The sequence below is a fragment of the Eleutherodactylus coqui genome, chromosome 1 (assembly GCF_035609145.1).
Source record: "Eleutherodactylus coqui strain aEleCoq1 chromosome 1, aEleCoq1.hap1, whole genome shotgun sequence".
In the NCBI taxonomy this organism is placed as follows: domain Eukaryota; kingdom Metazoa; phylum Chordata; class Amphibia; order Anura; family Eleutherodactylidae; genus Eleutherodactylus; species Eleutherodactylus coqui.
Window position 1 is genome coordinate 106,019,328 of NC_089837.1, and position 16,801 is coordinate 106,036,128.

General features: G+C 41.3%; 1 protein-coding gene across 2 annotated transcripts in view; it reads right to left on the bottom strand.

Annotated features, from left to right (window-relative positions):
- Positions 1–3,559: 3,559 nt before the first annotated feature.
- The window catches only part of ACSL3 (acyl-CoA synthetase long chain family member 3), a 74,256-nt gene continuing 61,014 nt past the window's right edge, over positions 3,560–16,801 (bottom strand). For both annotated transcript variants that reach the window (XM_066598805.1, XM_066598811.1), the window contains exons 13-15: positions 15,390–15,504; positions 11,610–11,767; positions 3,560–10,331 (exon numbers count right to left, since the gene is read on the bottom strand). In XM_066598805.1, the coding sequence (XP_066454902.1) occupies positions 10,174–10,331; positions 11,610–11,767; positions 15,390–15,504 (431 nt within the window). In that variant the 3' untranslated portion in view covers positions 3,560–10,173. The remainder of the gene's footprint in view (positions 10,332–11,609; positions 11,768–15,389; positions 15,505–16,801) is intronic.

A 16,801-nucleotide genomic window follows, 5' to 3' on the forward strand; every position in this document is an offset into this window, starting at 1 on the left:
GCCCAGAACTGGACACAGTATTCCAGATGAGGTTTGACTAAGGAAGAGTAGAGGGGGATAATTACCTCATGTGATCTGGACTCTATGCTTCTCATAAAACATCTCCTAATTGTGTTTGCCTTTTTGGCTGCTGCATCACATTGTTGACTCATGTACAGTCTATGATCTATTAGTATACCCAAGTCTTTCACACATGTGCTGCTGCTTAGTCCAATTCCTCCCATTCTGTATGTGCTTTTTTTCATTTTTCTTGCCCAGATGTAGGACTTTGCATTTCTCCTTGTTAAATACCATTCTGTTAGTTGCCGCCCACTGTTCAAGCTTTTCTAGATCTTTTTGAATACTCTCTCGCTCTCTCTCTCTTCCCTAGTGTTACCTAGCTCCTACCTTTGTGTTGTCGGCAAATTTGATCCGTTTCCCATCAATTCCCTCCTCCAGATCATTTATAAAAATGTTGAACACCACTGGGCCTAGGACAGAGCCTTGTGGTACCCCACGCGATACATTCTTCCACTTGGATGTGCAGCCATTTATGACCACTCTGAGAACAATCACTCAGCCAGTTGTAAATCCACCTAACAGTTGCCTAACATATTTGGTCATTTTTTCAATAAGTATGGTATGAGATACTTTGTCAAATGCTTTACTAAAGTCAAGATATACTATATCCATCGCATTTCCTTGATCAACCGAGACGGTGATCCTGTCATAGAAGGAAATTAGATTAGTCTGGCATGACTTGTTTGTTACAAACCCATGCTGGCTCTAGTTAATTACTCCATTTTTATCCAAGTGATTGCATACATGCGGTTTAATAATTTGTTTAAAGATCTTTTCAGGTATAGAAGTCAGGCTCACAGGCCTGTAGTTTCCTGGATCCACCTTCTTTCCTTTTTAAAGATAGGGACAACATTTGCCCTGTTCCAATCTTCTGGGACTTGAAGAGTTCCATCTTTTCATGTTCTGCTGGTTAAAGCAGGGATGGGAAGAGTTCTATTTCTACTCATCTGATAATTTATATTACCTGCTTAATAAACAGTGTTAATGAGAGGCGTTAGAGGAAGATAGTGATAGACAAACAATTGTCATGCGCCATCATTACAACTAAGGCTTTTAATGATCGAATTCTATTCCAGAATAGCAGTAGAAAGTTAAATAACAAGGATTTATTCCTACAACAGGATTCCTACAGGTGGTATTTAAAAGCTACTGCAGAGTAATAGTGCATAAAACTATTATTTGCCATCTTACTCCCAATGCTTTTACCATTTCCTCTAGTCCTGAGGACAAACTTCTCACTAGTGTTGAGTGTATGAAAACAGTAGAACCTAGTTTCGGGTTGAACTTTGCTAAACATTTGGTTCGGTGCAAACCTGAACCTTGGGTGGTGCGTTGCTACTGAACCCACTTAAATACCACCACCATTATCTTGCTAGTTCAGTTCAAAATAATCTGGACTGAACAAAAGTTTCTTGCCAAAAATCGGCAAACCAGCCAATTTGAACTTTTGCAAAGTTTGTTCATCACTACTTCTCACTATGGCATTGTTGCAGAGCAGTGTGTCTCAGCTCCAGTCCTTAAGTACTCCCAACAGGTCATGATTTGAGAATATCCTATGGAGGGAACAAATGTAGCAGTTTCTGAGGTACTGACTATCTGAAATCCTGAAATTACCACCTGTTCAGGGTACCTCACGACTGGAATTGAGAAACAGTATTAATAAAGTATTGGACTAGCATCATGTAGGGATGGAGTAAAATTATGGTTTTATTCTCCCACCACACAGAAATAGCAGCGACGTTTCGTCCTTACGGCCGCGGTCTTGCACCGACGCGAGACAGGCCCTGCGAGACTTCAGCCGTAGTCCCACACACGCAGTGTGGGGACGCATGCGTACTATCCTTACAGGGACGCCACTGTCATGGAGTTGGAGAAGTTGTGGTGAAGTGAACGGAGCACCGACTATGTGCGCCTTGGTGTCTTTGTGTAGGTAATAATTGATTACATCTCTGGTGGAGGTGTAGTACTCTGTGATTGGTGTATGGATATAGGAGCTATACTATATATTGTTTAATCATATACATGTAGTGTGAACTTAAGAAAGGCCATAAGGCCGAAACGTCACTGCTCTTTCTGTGTGATGGGAGAATAAAACAATTTTACTGCCTCCCTACATGCTGCCGGTCCAATACTTCATGAATACTGGATTTCTATGGAGCTGAAGGTTTGAGGCTCCCTGACTGGCTATTGCATATGGTGGCCTGACCCAGTTTGGGATGCTATTGGTGCTGCTAATACAACTTGTATTTTTCACTCTGGAATTGAGAAACACCATCAGCTTTATTGATTGAATCCAAAGTTAAACCACAACATAATTGGTATTCAAGTTATTCAAGATGTGTACATTGATGAATGTTGTGATCTGGATCCCCATTAATACTGCTATGATACTAAGTTTACAGAACACAGCGACGGAAGTATTGTTGAGTCGAGGTCCTGAAGCTGAAAAAAAACATGTAACTGAAAAGTTCTTACATTATTCTTGAGTACTTTTTTTTAATAAACTAACTGGATTTTAATAAAATACAAGTGCCCCAATCCAGGCAAAAAAGGAGAATTCTAAAGGGCCCGTCAAACACCAATCAAGCTCTTTACAAATTGATTGGGGTTCATTCAGCTCCATTTACACGGAGTAATCAGTACTACTGTATATGCTCAATGGTTAGGGTGCCCAGGCACATGGTTTCACTTTTGTCGGCAGCACATCCCTGTTTACACACAGCAATGTACTAACGTCAAGATTTTTGGTACTGCATAAGAGATGCGATCACCTGACAAATGAAAGGTTTCTTTGTTTGTTGGCTGATTGCTGATACCTTCAATGAACAGGTAGAAGAATGTTTGTTCGCAATCATCGACCCATGCCAAAGAGTCATAAAACACGACAGCTCCACCATGTATTGTAATGCTGGGTTGGTAACAGGGCGCTTGCACATGGGATGGAAAAATCTGTGGTAAGTCGCAATGAATCCATGCCAAAATCTGCTTTTATAACCTGCGAGTTTTGCAGCTGGTTTCGGCCTTCTAAATGAAAGTTGTAAAATTCCACAGCAGAAATGTCGAAAATCCACAAAGCAGGTCAACTTAAAATCTCATCCACACGCATGGTACGATGGTCTTCATTCCAGCAGTTCATCATGTAGCTTGGAATTACACCATTGGTCCAGGCCCAGTGCTGTTCCGTATATAGTTCACATTGACTTAAGGCAAATCTAGTTATACAGGACATAATGTTCTATCCTGAGTGGTTGCTGTAGTCGTAGGGTTTTAGGTCACGTGACTGCTGTAGCCAATAGCTATAGACAAAAACAGACCTGGAGAACAGAATAGTACTGGGAAAGCAGCAGGCGATTTTTTTAATTACATCATCCGTCCCACTGCCACCAATGTGTAAAATAAACTGGAAACTCCTTTAATCTTTCATGCTGAATTAACAAGAATGCCCCATGGTTCTAAATTTCCACATTGATTTAAATGGATGACCAAGACACAATTCATGTAAATTTACATAGTTTTATTTGAAAACCGCAAACCATTTAGATTAACCAATAAATAAACAAACTTATTCCAAAAGTGACATTTGCCTCGATTCCTAGCAGAGCCAACACCTTCATATCCTTACATTATAACAAAAGCTCTGAAATCAGGCCGGACCCGGGCTCAACTAAGACAAAGAGGCCATATACAATTCAAAGATCAAAAGGGCTGAAACAGATCACATTTAAAGGATACACAAATATTAGGAGGAAGGTGTTCTTTATAAAAAGCTTTATTGGTTTCGTAGAAAGAGACACCACATCATGACCCTTGTCTTATAAAAATGCCACCCTGAATGTCATTTATCAGCCAGGATAATGGACCTGCTTCATAGAAGCATAAGATAACCAGAATAGAATATACAGAACCAAGAATATATATATTTATACGGGTGCACTGTCAAAATACTTTGCTCTAAAGAGGAGAGGCACTGAACAAGGGAAGTTCTGATCCGACGAGAGGTAGGATGCTCATCAATATGGAGATCCGGATCCAATACTAGGGCTGTGTCAATCACCTTGTAAGTTGATCCCTGGCATTTAACTGGTGTTCAGCTACAGTGCACCAAACACTGGTCCACAATTTGCTAAAGTTTACATTGATTGAAGGAGTTAAAAACTTTTAAAAAAGGAGATTGCCCAGGAAAAACTAAATAGAAAAAAAGAGCCACTTGTAGCCCAAGGGTTGTATTTAGTATTGCAGATTATATCCGTTCAAGGTAAGCCACAGTACAAGATGAGCCCACAGAAACGAGTGGCTACTAAAGAATTGCAGATCTTTTTTCTATTCTTGGACAACCCCTTTTAATTGCAGCTGCCCATATACTACTAATCCTGCTCTACATCCGCTAAGCTTAAAGGGGGTTGCCCGACTTCTAGCAGTTTTGCTGCAGTAAGCAGACAGCTCTGTACATTGTGCAGTGGCCTGGTTTGTTACTACAATCCCATTCACATCAATAGGACTCAGCCTGCAGTACCAGCCTGGGCCACTATGCAGTGTATGTAGCGGTCAGCTAGAAGTTAAACAACTCCTTTAAAGTGATTGGTGTGATAAAGGCCGTTCTTTCCACTTCTTTATAACACCTGGTCTGTAGTGGCTGAACATTCACATTTGGCATCAAAAGGTTTCTTTAAACCATTCTAGTTTCTTTTCATCATGGATGTCCCTTGGATTACTTTTAAGACACACAATACAATAGCAAAATACATTATTAACATGTAAAAAGGAAGAAAAGTATACTTCCTACCATTTACAGCATGGACTAATCAGACACCACCATCGTTCTATAACCCGGAATATAGAAATGACACAAATATCTAGGCGTTTCTCTACAGGTATGAGAATTGGGTTTCTAAAAATGCTAAAACAAAAGCTACCATGCCACAGGACACTTGCTGTATTAAGGACAACAGGTATGCACTTAAAGGTATATTGGGGGTTTCCGTCATCAGTAGTAGTCATCAGCAATAAAGCAAATAAATTCTACCAATGTGATCCAAAAAAAGTTTGGTACGGTGTTAGCCAGTAGAACGAAATGTGATTGTTCTCAGTAAGAGAAGCCAAGTAATCTTGTAGATATCATACCTTTTAATAGCGAACGTAAAGACAGGATGTTATAGCTAGCTTTCAAAACTACTTGGGTTTCTTCATCAGGGTTATCCATTTTAGAAGCCTGATGAAGAAACCCAAGTAGGTTCGAAAGCTTGCTGCAAAATCAATTCTTTGTCAGCCATTAAGAAGTATCATATCTACAAGATTACTTTGCTTCTCTTATGGAGAATAAATCAGATTTTATTTAGCGCTTATGTCCCTTTTACACGGGACTATTCTCGTTTAAACAAGCGCACAAGTGACGTCACCGCTAGCTGTTTCATGGAGAATGGTTAGACAGGCAGATCATCACTGAGAATCGCTCACTTCTCGTTCAGTGCTTCACATTCCTACGTACAACACAGAGCGGGGAGCGTTTCGATGTAATGAGAAGTGAGCGAGCCGGCGCCGATTTTTATGCAGGCTGGAATTGAGCGACCAAAAGGCGAATGATGGCTCGCGTTTAGACATAACGATCATCGCGCACTTTCATTTGAGTGACAATCATTACATGTAAATGCGCCATTAGGCCACATGCACAAAAAAGCTTGAAAGCCTCTGCATTTAGAAAGAAATCCGTAGAAAGAGGTTACCTGAAAGTTAAATATGGATGACCTGTCCTTAAGATAGGTCAGCAGATTGTTGGGCAGCCGATTCCTCTTGGGCCAATGCTGTGGCCTCGTCATTGTATACCAGCAGTTCCTGCTGTTGCACCTTAATCAGAATTACTTGACCAGGACCAAGTTGCAGAAATGATGCCTGATAAGTTTCAGACAGCAGGCTGTGCTGCATGAAAGTGACTGTAATATACATAAGAGACCTCTAGGGTGTCAATCAGGTAAGGGGTGCAGGGATGAAAAAATAAAAAAAAAGTGTTTTTGCCAGAGAGGCCCTTTAAAAATATTCTACCATTTTAAGTCCACAGCTCCTATGTAAACCTATGTGTCTCCACGGTTCTAAACTACAAAACACCACATCTAATCTGATCATGCAATTCTACTGCCTTTTATCTGTCCTCTATGTCTTGCTAACTCATCGAATGTTAAGTTAGTAAGAAGCTACAATAGAAAGGGCGTATGACTGCGGGATCGGACGTGTGGTTTATTTGTAGTCTGTAACCATGGAAACAAAGCTTCACATACAAAACTGTAGACAAAAACTTGTAGGATATTTTTAAAGCCAGAGCATTTGCACAGTTGCTCTATTTAGATGCACAGGAGCGATAGATTGCAATGGTAGAAAGGGAAGTATTCTGATTATATACTGAATCTACGGGTTCCTTAGGAGTTAAAACACTGTCGATTGAACCATGATCATTTCCTTAGAAAGCTGACCCAGCTTTTCTACTACCGTAAGACCATAGGCTGCTTGCCAAACTCCGAAGCCCAATTTGGTACATAAGGCAGTACCCACTATAATCTGCAGACTGTATGAGCGGACAAGTATAAAAACCATAGACTATATAAAATTGGCTCATTCAGTTGGAGTAGTCCTGCCCTAACCCATCTATTATCATTTATTTGATTGTTAAGTGATACTAAGTTGGCTGCGTATAGGTAGAATAGTTCAAGCTTTGCAGTATTGATCAAGCTTTTCCTGTTTTGCACTTTTTTTGTTGCCGAAGGTGAAGGGAAAACGAGAGATGATGTAAAACTCTGCAGTGACCGGGTCAACTTTGTTAAATTGCTAGTATGTAGTCTATCATACATATAAGGCAAGTGAGAATACTAAAACAAGTGCACTCCGAGCATTTCAGGAGCGCACCAAAGTCACGGATGTTAGTTACAGCAATCGCTAAGAAAAGCATCTGATGGAAACAAAAATACGTGAAGCACACATGGTGGGGTCTTCTATAAAACAGCGGCATTCGCTCATGACAACCCATGTTCTGCTCATGCCGCCATACATTTCATTTATACTTTGGCCCATCTTCTGGCCGAATACTATCAGAAATGAATAAATAGAGATGACATAAGAGTAAGTAATCTCTGAGCGCGGATATTAGTAGAATGCGAACCATACAGCTGTGCATGACCAGCAGCCAAGTTGTGAGAACTTACAACAACATGACTTGACCCAATGGGAAAGTGAGTGCTCTTATCTCTCAGGTTACATCCGCCATGAACGCATATCGGACGCAACAGGCACTCCACAGCTAAACAGGAACTACTGACATCAGCGGATTCTAGAGAATGGATAGGTAAGCGTCAGTTCAGTAAGACGACTACTGTTTCTCCGGCTAGATCACGCAAGGCTAATTTGGCTTATTATGCAGATGCCATTTCCATAGACGTGATACAGACCGATGGCAGACAACATTATAGATCGACAGAAATAACGTCTCTCGCTTACAATCCAGTACTTAACCGTATAAAATCCTGCAGTACTGATAACACAGGGTACATTTAGAAGGCAGCGGATCTATATAAAAAAGGGAAGATTTGGTGAAGAAGCGTTATCTGGACGGGTTTTAGGTTAATACCCACCTGACGGAAAGGACTAATTTTGTAGACACAATCAAATGCATTTACACACTATACAGTACTCAATCCTTGTTGAACCATGCCCGGAGGAAAACGACCTACAACCCTTAACGGGGTTTAATAAATAAGGAATCTTTAGGATTTTTTTTTCATTGATTCTGGTACAAAGTTCATGTTCTGCACTTTACAAGTCATGTACAAAGTAGGTTTGGACTACAACAATAAACTGAATTATTTAAAGCGGAAGCCCATGTAGAGGAAGAGGTCTAATATACTTTATGTGTAGTGTAACCATGGAAGCAAAAAGGAAATAAAAAGCAGTGCCATTAGTAGGTTTGACTTCTAGAAGCATTCACTGACCAACAGCTTATGCGACAGCAGACTGATATGAAGCAAGGATGCCGTATCATTGCTGGGCTAGCACTTCTATTTTGTAGCAATCATAATTGACATTATAAGCATATCTCCAGTGAAAAATGAAAACTTCACAGTGCTCTTCGATCCTCTTGTGAACCCTTTTCCCTTGTAAGGCCAACCATTAATATTGCAGATCTCCCGTTAATAGTTCTCTAACAGGAAGTTGTTGTCTGACAGGTTAAACATATAATGGAGCTGTAGACTAATCATTGCTTCTACAAGCTCTCATTACATTTGCTATAACGCTCGTTAGTATAATCCAATGATCACACCCCAATTTACACTGCAAAAACAGCTTGTCTGAATCAGTGCTGATGCTGCTGTGATCACAGGACCTTTCTGGAAGATACAGCTACACAGTTAGTTTGTAATCCTATGTATAGGCAAGATATTCAAGTTATTTGATCTAGATCTCTCTAACCCTTTCTTCGAATGTTAGAAGTAAAAGGGCTGCAGTAATTCATGTCTCCTGCTACTCTGGACCCATATTGACATGAATGGAGTATGCAGCCTGTAAGTAACAGATAAATAGCAGAGATAATTTTTTTAAAGGGCCACTCCAGTGAATTTTCTTTTGTCATTATGTAGCTAGCACCCCCAGCATTTTATATATATAAAAATATATAAAAGTTAGCTGATGGTCATGAGATCTCATTTTGACCAGCTCAGATCTACCTGGGTTTATGTGTTCAATTTGTAGTCAATTTTTTGTCTGTGTGATGCTATTACATGGACCCTACAGAAACTGTAATAGCAGTGCCTGTGTTCCCCTCTAGGCAGTTACTGATGATGATCACACAGCTCCTGTCACATAGCTATAATAAAGGAGATCACAATTCATGCTCCTGACTGTAAACTTATGGCCTGTAGCTTAGAGGAATATAGATGACAATGATAATTAAACTGTCCACCCAGCAGACCGAAATGGTACAACATCTGGTTGATGCTGTACTGATGCATCATGGGATTGATGTGAAAGTGAAAGCAAGTGTTTCACCATCAAGATGGTACCTGATAAGCATCAGACAGGGGACTAACACTGCCTAAACATTGCTGCAATACACAGAGGAGATCTTCAGTGTGTGACAGGCAACCAGGTGAAGGGTGCAGGAATGGAAAAATGTGTTTTCACTGGAGTGGCTCTTTAACGATAAGGTGCATGCCCATTACCAATGGGTAAAATGTGTTGCTGTTTGAACATGGTTGACACACATTGGCAGATAAAGTACAATCAGTCTCAAATTTACGCTGATCATTTACAAAACAGTTCCCTTAAATGTTATTGGCCAAAAAAGCTATTGCACAAAACAATTCCTATATAAGTAGGGGTGTAAAATGAATAAATTATCAATATTTTAAAAACTGACCTCAACTTACAAATCTTGTGCATAAAATAAGGTTTTTCATTTTTTTTCTGACTGGCTCAGTGAAGCAATCATCCTATAAGCTCCCTTGTCCCTGTCAGCTTCAAGTACCTTGTGCAAAACAAAGCGCGTTTTCTGACCTGAGAACCAATTGGAAATAGTTTACAGAGAAATATTTGTATTGAACTGCCGCTTTAAATAATCCACCTTAGAAGAACTAAAACAATAACCTATCTATATATATTATATACACACCCACATATACCAAGGACATCTCCTACACCATGTTACATAAGCATAGGTATATCGTAAAAGGGTTTACAGCATGAGACTTAGGATTTTGTAGAGTTCCCAACGTCATGGGCACAGGCCACGTTAACTCATGTTTTCGCCCCCCCCCAAAATTACAACATTCATTCCAACTGCATGGCCCAACTGCTGGATGGAAAACCAGATCTGTCATGTACTTGGATTATAGGTCTACCAACAACAACAAAAAAATTGCGAGTCCCAGTTTGTTTTTCCTGTGTCTAATAGATACATTGTGATATAGGGAATATTCAAGCTTTTCCATTGATCCCAGCTCTTGTTGCAGACGGCTCTTAGTCCGATCTACTGCAGCAAGGTCTAAGAAATAACTGTTTGTTCCGAAGAAGAAGAAAAAAAAACAAAAGAGAGAAAAGAGGTTTTTCAGAGAATTTTGTAGAAAGGCTCCCAAGGCTTCATTTCCCCCCATACATCCTCTCAATATCTTCCTGGTAATGACTCTTAAGCTCCTTGCGTTTCAGCTTGAAGGCATCTGTCACCAATCCTGTCTCGGGAGTCCAAGGCTCAGAAACAAGACGAATCTTAGCAGGAATCTCAAACTTTTCAAGGGTAGCTAGAAAAAAAAAAGCAAAGCTGTCAATATGGATTCCGGTGTAACAAGCGAGAACAGTAAACCTCCGCATGGACTTTTAGCTTAGACGCACATTGACTACATACAGGACTGTTGGGAGAGCAACAGTTACACAACAATTACAGTTCATGGGAATACTTGGGAGTTATTTGTCTGTGGAACATGTATACGATTTGTGCGACTATAATCAAAACATAGGCCCACACTTATTAACCCCCTTACAGACTAGACTGTTTCAGTCCTAAAGGACCATAAACTTTTTGGAGATTTTATGGTCCTATTTTTCCTCCTTGGCCTAGCAAAATTATTTTTGTGACATAGTGAGCTTTTTTTCAATACCTATTTTCGCAGATTTTTTTTTCGTTTTATTAGCAGTAATATGTACAAAAAGTTAAAGAATGATAAGTTAAAAAAAAACTATTTTTAGAATGAAAAAAAAGAAGCCCTAGCTGCAGTGAAAAAACAAATAAAATACATCACCTAAGTAGTGCTGTCATCTCCGGCGCTGGTCTCCTCTTCACCTCCGCACTTGTCTTCAGTCTTCTGCAAGCCCTTCCTGGATTGGAGGATCAAAATCTCCGCCTCTAGGAAGGGCTGACTGTGATTGGTTCACGAGCATCCTGGCTCAGCCAATCATTGCCGGCGTTCGATGAACTAATCACAGCCATTCATTCATTCATAGAATGGCTGTGATTGGTTGAACGTGCACTGGCTCTGATTGGTTGACAAGCTCCATGGCTCAGCCAATCGCAGCCAGCCCTTCCTGGAGGCAGTTATTTTGATCCTCCAATCCAGGAAGGGTTGGCAGAAGAATGCCGAGGAGCTTCAGGGGAGACCTGTGCTGAAGAGCATAGTGCCTCTTAGGTGATGTATTTTTTTTTCTGCAGCTAAGGCTTAGTTTAGGGCTTTGATAGTAGGATTTCCTAATGTCAAGGTTGCTTCGCACCTTACGAAAATGATGTTTTCGTGCGATGCGATGCAGCAGAAAGGAAGGCTCCATAGGTAAACATGGGCTATAAAACCTCACAGGTCATGTGCATATCACGAAACCCGCGAGCTTTTTGACTCCCAATGTTGAATGCTACAAAACATTGCAATGTGGAAGAACCCATAGGAAAGCATGGGCTTCACATATATGCGATTTGTAGCATTGTCACAACGCGTGAAAATCGTGCAACTTAGTCACCCGTGTGAAGGAGGCCTCATGACGCACTTTTCACCTCAAAAGTATCCTAAGAGAAGTACTTGTCAGCCACTTACCTGCAGCGGGAGACTCTGCCAAGACTCTCTGCACTTCCTTCTCCATTATTGGATTATTGCACAGAGACTCGAAGCTTCCTTGCACGCCTTTCTTCTCCGCTAGCCTCACTAGCTCCTTTTGGTTTGGCACCACAAAACCAATCACATATGACTGATCACTGGAACAGAAAGCAATCATATAGAGTAGGTAAGAGAATAGTAAAAATTACTGTTTTTTGCAAAAAATTGCAATAAAACACTGCAATGTGCGAGCACACCTTAGGCTCAATGCAAACGGACAGACTTTTGTTGCGGAATTCGCAGACAGACACCGGCCACGAATTCCGCAGCAATGTCCGTCCATGGCATGCAATGTAAAATGATTCTTCCTCGCACATGAGCGGATTTCCCTTGCGATTTACGCTCGTGGAGGAAGAACTGCAGCATGCTCTATTTTTGTGCGAGACTCGCACAGACAGCTTCCATTGCAGTCAATGGAAGCCGTCCATCCTGCCGCGATTACGAAGTCGCAATATCGCTGGTGCGTCATTCTCTGCACTGTGCATGCGCAGTGGCGCGTCAGCAGGCACATCAGCAGTGCATCCGAGACAGGTAAGCAGGTGTCACTGTCCGGCACAGGGTCGGATTTCGCTGCAAGATCTCGCAGCCGGAATCCAACTCAACTTGTGCATGTGCCCTCAATGCAGCACCAACCTTAACCAGTTCCTGACTGCTCACAGACTATAAACATCCAGGTATTCCATGCTTGGTAAGGAAAGGAATAAAACTTCTGGTCAGGAAGTGGTTAAACAGAGGCAGGGGGCAAGTGAAAAAATTGGTTTATGCCCATTTTCCAGACAGAAAAACTTTAAGACCAGCAGGAACTGTTGAGTCGAGAATCACTCATGTATTTACGCATTTTCTGGAAGCAATGGTATAAGGCAAAATACTAAAAATAAAAAAAGTGGGAGCTAATCAGCATTTGGTAGGAGGACCACACCGAGCGAGCAGACCGATCTCTTGTTGTTGGCTAGTCGTTCAAAGACAATGATTACGTAATTCAACCAGCGACTATGTCTTAGATGAGCTGAAACAAAGACTAGCAACTAGTGAACAAAGTCTGGCTATAGCTCCTACTCTAACTACAGGGATAAATAAATAACCCCACGGGGTGAATAAACCTACAAAACATTTCGGATTAAAGACCAAAACCCCATTCACTAAGAGGAATGCACTGCTCAGAATAATGCGTTCTACAGCTGTCCATCACACGAAGGTGTTCCAGCATAGATTTCTGAAGACGTAAATGCCATGTAAGAGATCTATTCTATTGGAAGGAAATTACTCATCGGGATGCAGGAGAAGTAAGGCATGAGGCAACACCAGCACAAGTGTAACGATTCTGGATCATTACTACGCGGAAACATTCTTAAATCAATGGAAAGGATGACTCTTCCATCAGGAAGGATGGCGAGGAGGAGAAAACAAGACAGTGAGTCAAAGAAGCAGTCAGCCTGAGATCTACATTGTCTAAGTAGTAACGTCACATAACTCAGACACATTCACAGCTTTGATTGCCATGACGCAAAATGTATCTTCACATCAATGACAGGGATTAAAAGTATAGAGAAACCATGATATCTCATGTATAGTCTCTGGGACTATATAGAAGATACGTGCTAATTTATATATACTCACTAAAACAGGTTATCAAAAAGAAAGTCAATCTGGTAAGAAAAAAAATAATACACTCAAGGGCCATTATTGGGGTATGGCCCCCTGCATACAGCAATGGCGGGGTTCTGTGCTGCATATTACAGCCCTGCCAACAGCCTGCAAGCTGCGGGAAGGTCTCTCTGTAATGGACCGTATTCTTCCATAGAAAATACCTCAGTAATACAGCACACCATGGAGGAGGCCACGTTTCTTCTCTCACGGATTTATGTCTTTGTATAGAGGTGAAAGCACACAGAGGTCTAGTACGGGGCTACCATAGCCTTGGGGCGCTAGAGTACATATCTGTACCACAAGTCAGGCTCGAGAACTTGGGTTTCTGCAGCATTTTCTTTTCAATTTCTTTGCAGAATTTTTACTAATGTGTAAGAATTGGAATAAGTGATGATGACACGGCTGTAATATGCCAGAAATCTAGTAACTGTCACATCGGGAATGCCCGAGGCTCCACTAAACTGACTTAAGACCATCACACAACCCTATGGTGATGTAGGCGAGTAGAACTGCGGGGCTCCTGGTCTTGCAGCTTCAATATTGATGCTAAAATGCAGACACAACACAGTCTTAAAAATTAGAGAGAGATTCCCATCTTAACCAATTTCTGCACATCCAGTCACCTCAAAAAGTAGAGGTGAGGTGGGATGGTGTCGGAATTCCACAAGCAGATTTTGCCCATTGACAGGGCACATTCTATATGCACGTCCACGCAAAAAAACGAAGCAGGAAGCCACGTATTTTTATGGCGTTTTGGAGGTGTAATTAATACAGGAAATTCTGCAGTGAATCCTGCCATATGAATGTACCCTTATGGTACGTTCATGCGTTGCGGATCCGCACCAAGATCCATGTCAAAGTCTGCACTGTGTCATGCGGATTTTGAAGCATTTTTTTATGTGGAGTCGCAGCAAATTTCAGCCTTTCAATTGTGATTTTGTCAGGTGATATTGATGTTCTGGGTGCAGGTGGTCAGTGGCGCTGTTTGTGAAGGCAGGGAGTAGTGCTTTGTTAAGTAATCACTGTAGCTGAAAAGCTGATAGCTGCAGACCCGCAGCTAAAATCAGCTGAAAAGTCAAGTTCTACACAAGAGGTGAAAATTTTGACACAGTTTTTGATGTGATCTGCTGCATTTCCGCCATGTGTGAACACACCCTCAGACACAAGAGCCACACAGATTTTACTATCTACCCATGTAGAACACAAGCAGTGCCAAATACAGTAATTAGACTATAACATTTATTATTCATCACTCATCATAATGCGTTCTCCTCAACCTAAAGGCCTATTTAGACACAACGATTCTCGCTAAAAATTAGCTCAAAGCCGTCTCTTGAGCGAAAATCGTTAGGTCTAAACGCGCGGCCATCGTGCAGTTTTCGTTAACGATTCGCTCATCGTTGTCTTTCAGCTTGCTGAAAGACAATGATGAGTTTTATCAGGACCGCGCACTGAGTTATCAGCGGGATACCACTGATACTATTGTTTCAGCTGGTAACCCACTCGGAGAATGCAGCAGAAGTATGCAGAAGACAGAGCTCCAGCTGTGTTCTGCACACCCCACTTGGAGCACCCAGCTGTATACCAGCTGAACACTCCGTGAACACAACAGGAGTATACAGAAGACAGCGCTCCAGCTATGTTCTGCATACTCCGCTCGGAGCACTCAGCTGTATACCAGCTGAGCGCTCCTGCATACAGCTGTTGTATTCTCGAAGACAGCGGTCCCGCTTGTCTTCTGCATACAGCATGACCCTTCATTTACACACTTATGCAAAGTGAACGCTCAAAACTGTCACTCAAACTGCAATTTGAGCGAATTTTGAGCGATCATCTTGACGTGTAAATGCAAACAATGATTATCGCTCAAAAGATGTCTTCAGTGAATTTTGAGCGATAATTGTTGGATCTAAATGGGCCTTTACTCTACAGAACACTTTGACATCACACCATCAATGAATATGTGTAATTTCCTATTGCATATGCCTAGTTTGCCAAGTATCACCAAAAATCTCAATGCAGTCAGACTTTAGGGAGAACCTATCAGTCATTTCAATAAAGAAGTGTTCTCACCTGTTCGCATAAGCACAAATGTTGTCCACAATAGGGAGATTCTTCAAAGCCGCCTCCACTTTACCGAGGGAAACATACTCTCCTGCTTGAAGCTTTACCAGGTCTTTTTTCCTGTCTGGAGAACATATTAGACAATATTGAATCTACTCCTGGAACAATTCTATTAAGGCTCTGTTCACACTTGCATCACAGCTTCTGCTTATAACAAAAACCATAATGCATTGCTGTAACGGTCATACACTACAAAAGTAATTGGACACCTGATCAAAAATGAGTAGTAGTATTTATTTCTATATGTTAATAATTCGTGTAGCCTCCTTTGGCCCTAATGACACTGGATCCTCTCCAAGGCATACTTTCTACTAACGCCTGATACAAGATACACTTCAGCTGGTATTTCCCTCCATTCATCCTGCAAATGTCAAATCAACTTTTCTCAGTGAAGATGGATGCTGTTCATAGTTCTTGACCCAACATTCCAATTCATCCCAAAGTTGTTCAGTAGGGTTCAGGTCGGAAATCTATACAGGCCAGTCTAATCGTGGAACATCCATATACTCAAGCAATCGCATAATATTGTTGGATTTATGACAAGGGGCATTGTCAGCATTGCTGACCATTCCCAGTGTTGCGACACCATCAGCAGCACATTACTGTCTAGAATGCCAAGGTACGCCTCCATGTTCCGGGCCATAACTAAACCTCTGCCGTACTTAACTGTTGGCATAACACACGGAGGCAAAAGGCGTTCACCAGGCCTCCTCCACCCAATTTTAAGATGGAGTAGTGTGATTCATCACTCTATAGAACATTCTTCCATTGCTCAACTGTCCTTGCAACCTTGTAAACGAGCCAATGCAACCTCTTGGAAAAAACTCGTTAGACGTTTGCAGGATGAACATAGGGAAATATAAGCTGATGTTTAATCAGACATTAGTAGAAAGTAAGCCACGCAGAACATCCAATGTCATTAGGGCCAAAGTAAGCCCTATTACCTATTAACATGTGAATCAATACTTTTGATTCTTGTTCAGGTATTCATTTCCTTCTGGTAGGAGGAGTATACTTTGAACACCATTCACTTGTTAACCAAGATCCATTGGGCTCCGCCAAGGCTTTTGTCTTTTTGACTGCTACATATCAACTATGACAGAATCTGCAACAGATGCACCAAATAGAGCTTGTGATGTAGATGTGAACAGAGGCCAAGAATTGAGAGCTGCAGGACGAGTTACGAGCGCCATTCTGAAACACATAGACCCTACATTTTTGCTAAACCCACAACATTTGAAGATATGGGAAAAAGGAATTGAAATCTGATCAAATAAAGCCCACGGCTTCATGAAGAAGCAGTGTCTCAGTGAAGTCACTAGTCTCCATAGCAGTGACAGGATTGCCATGTCTTATGCCAG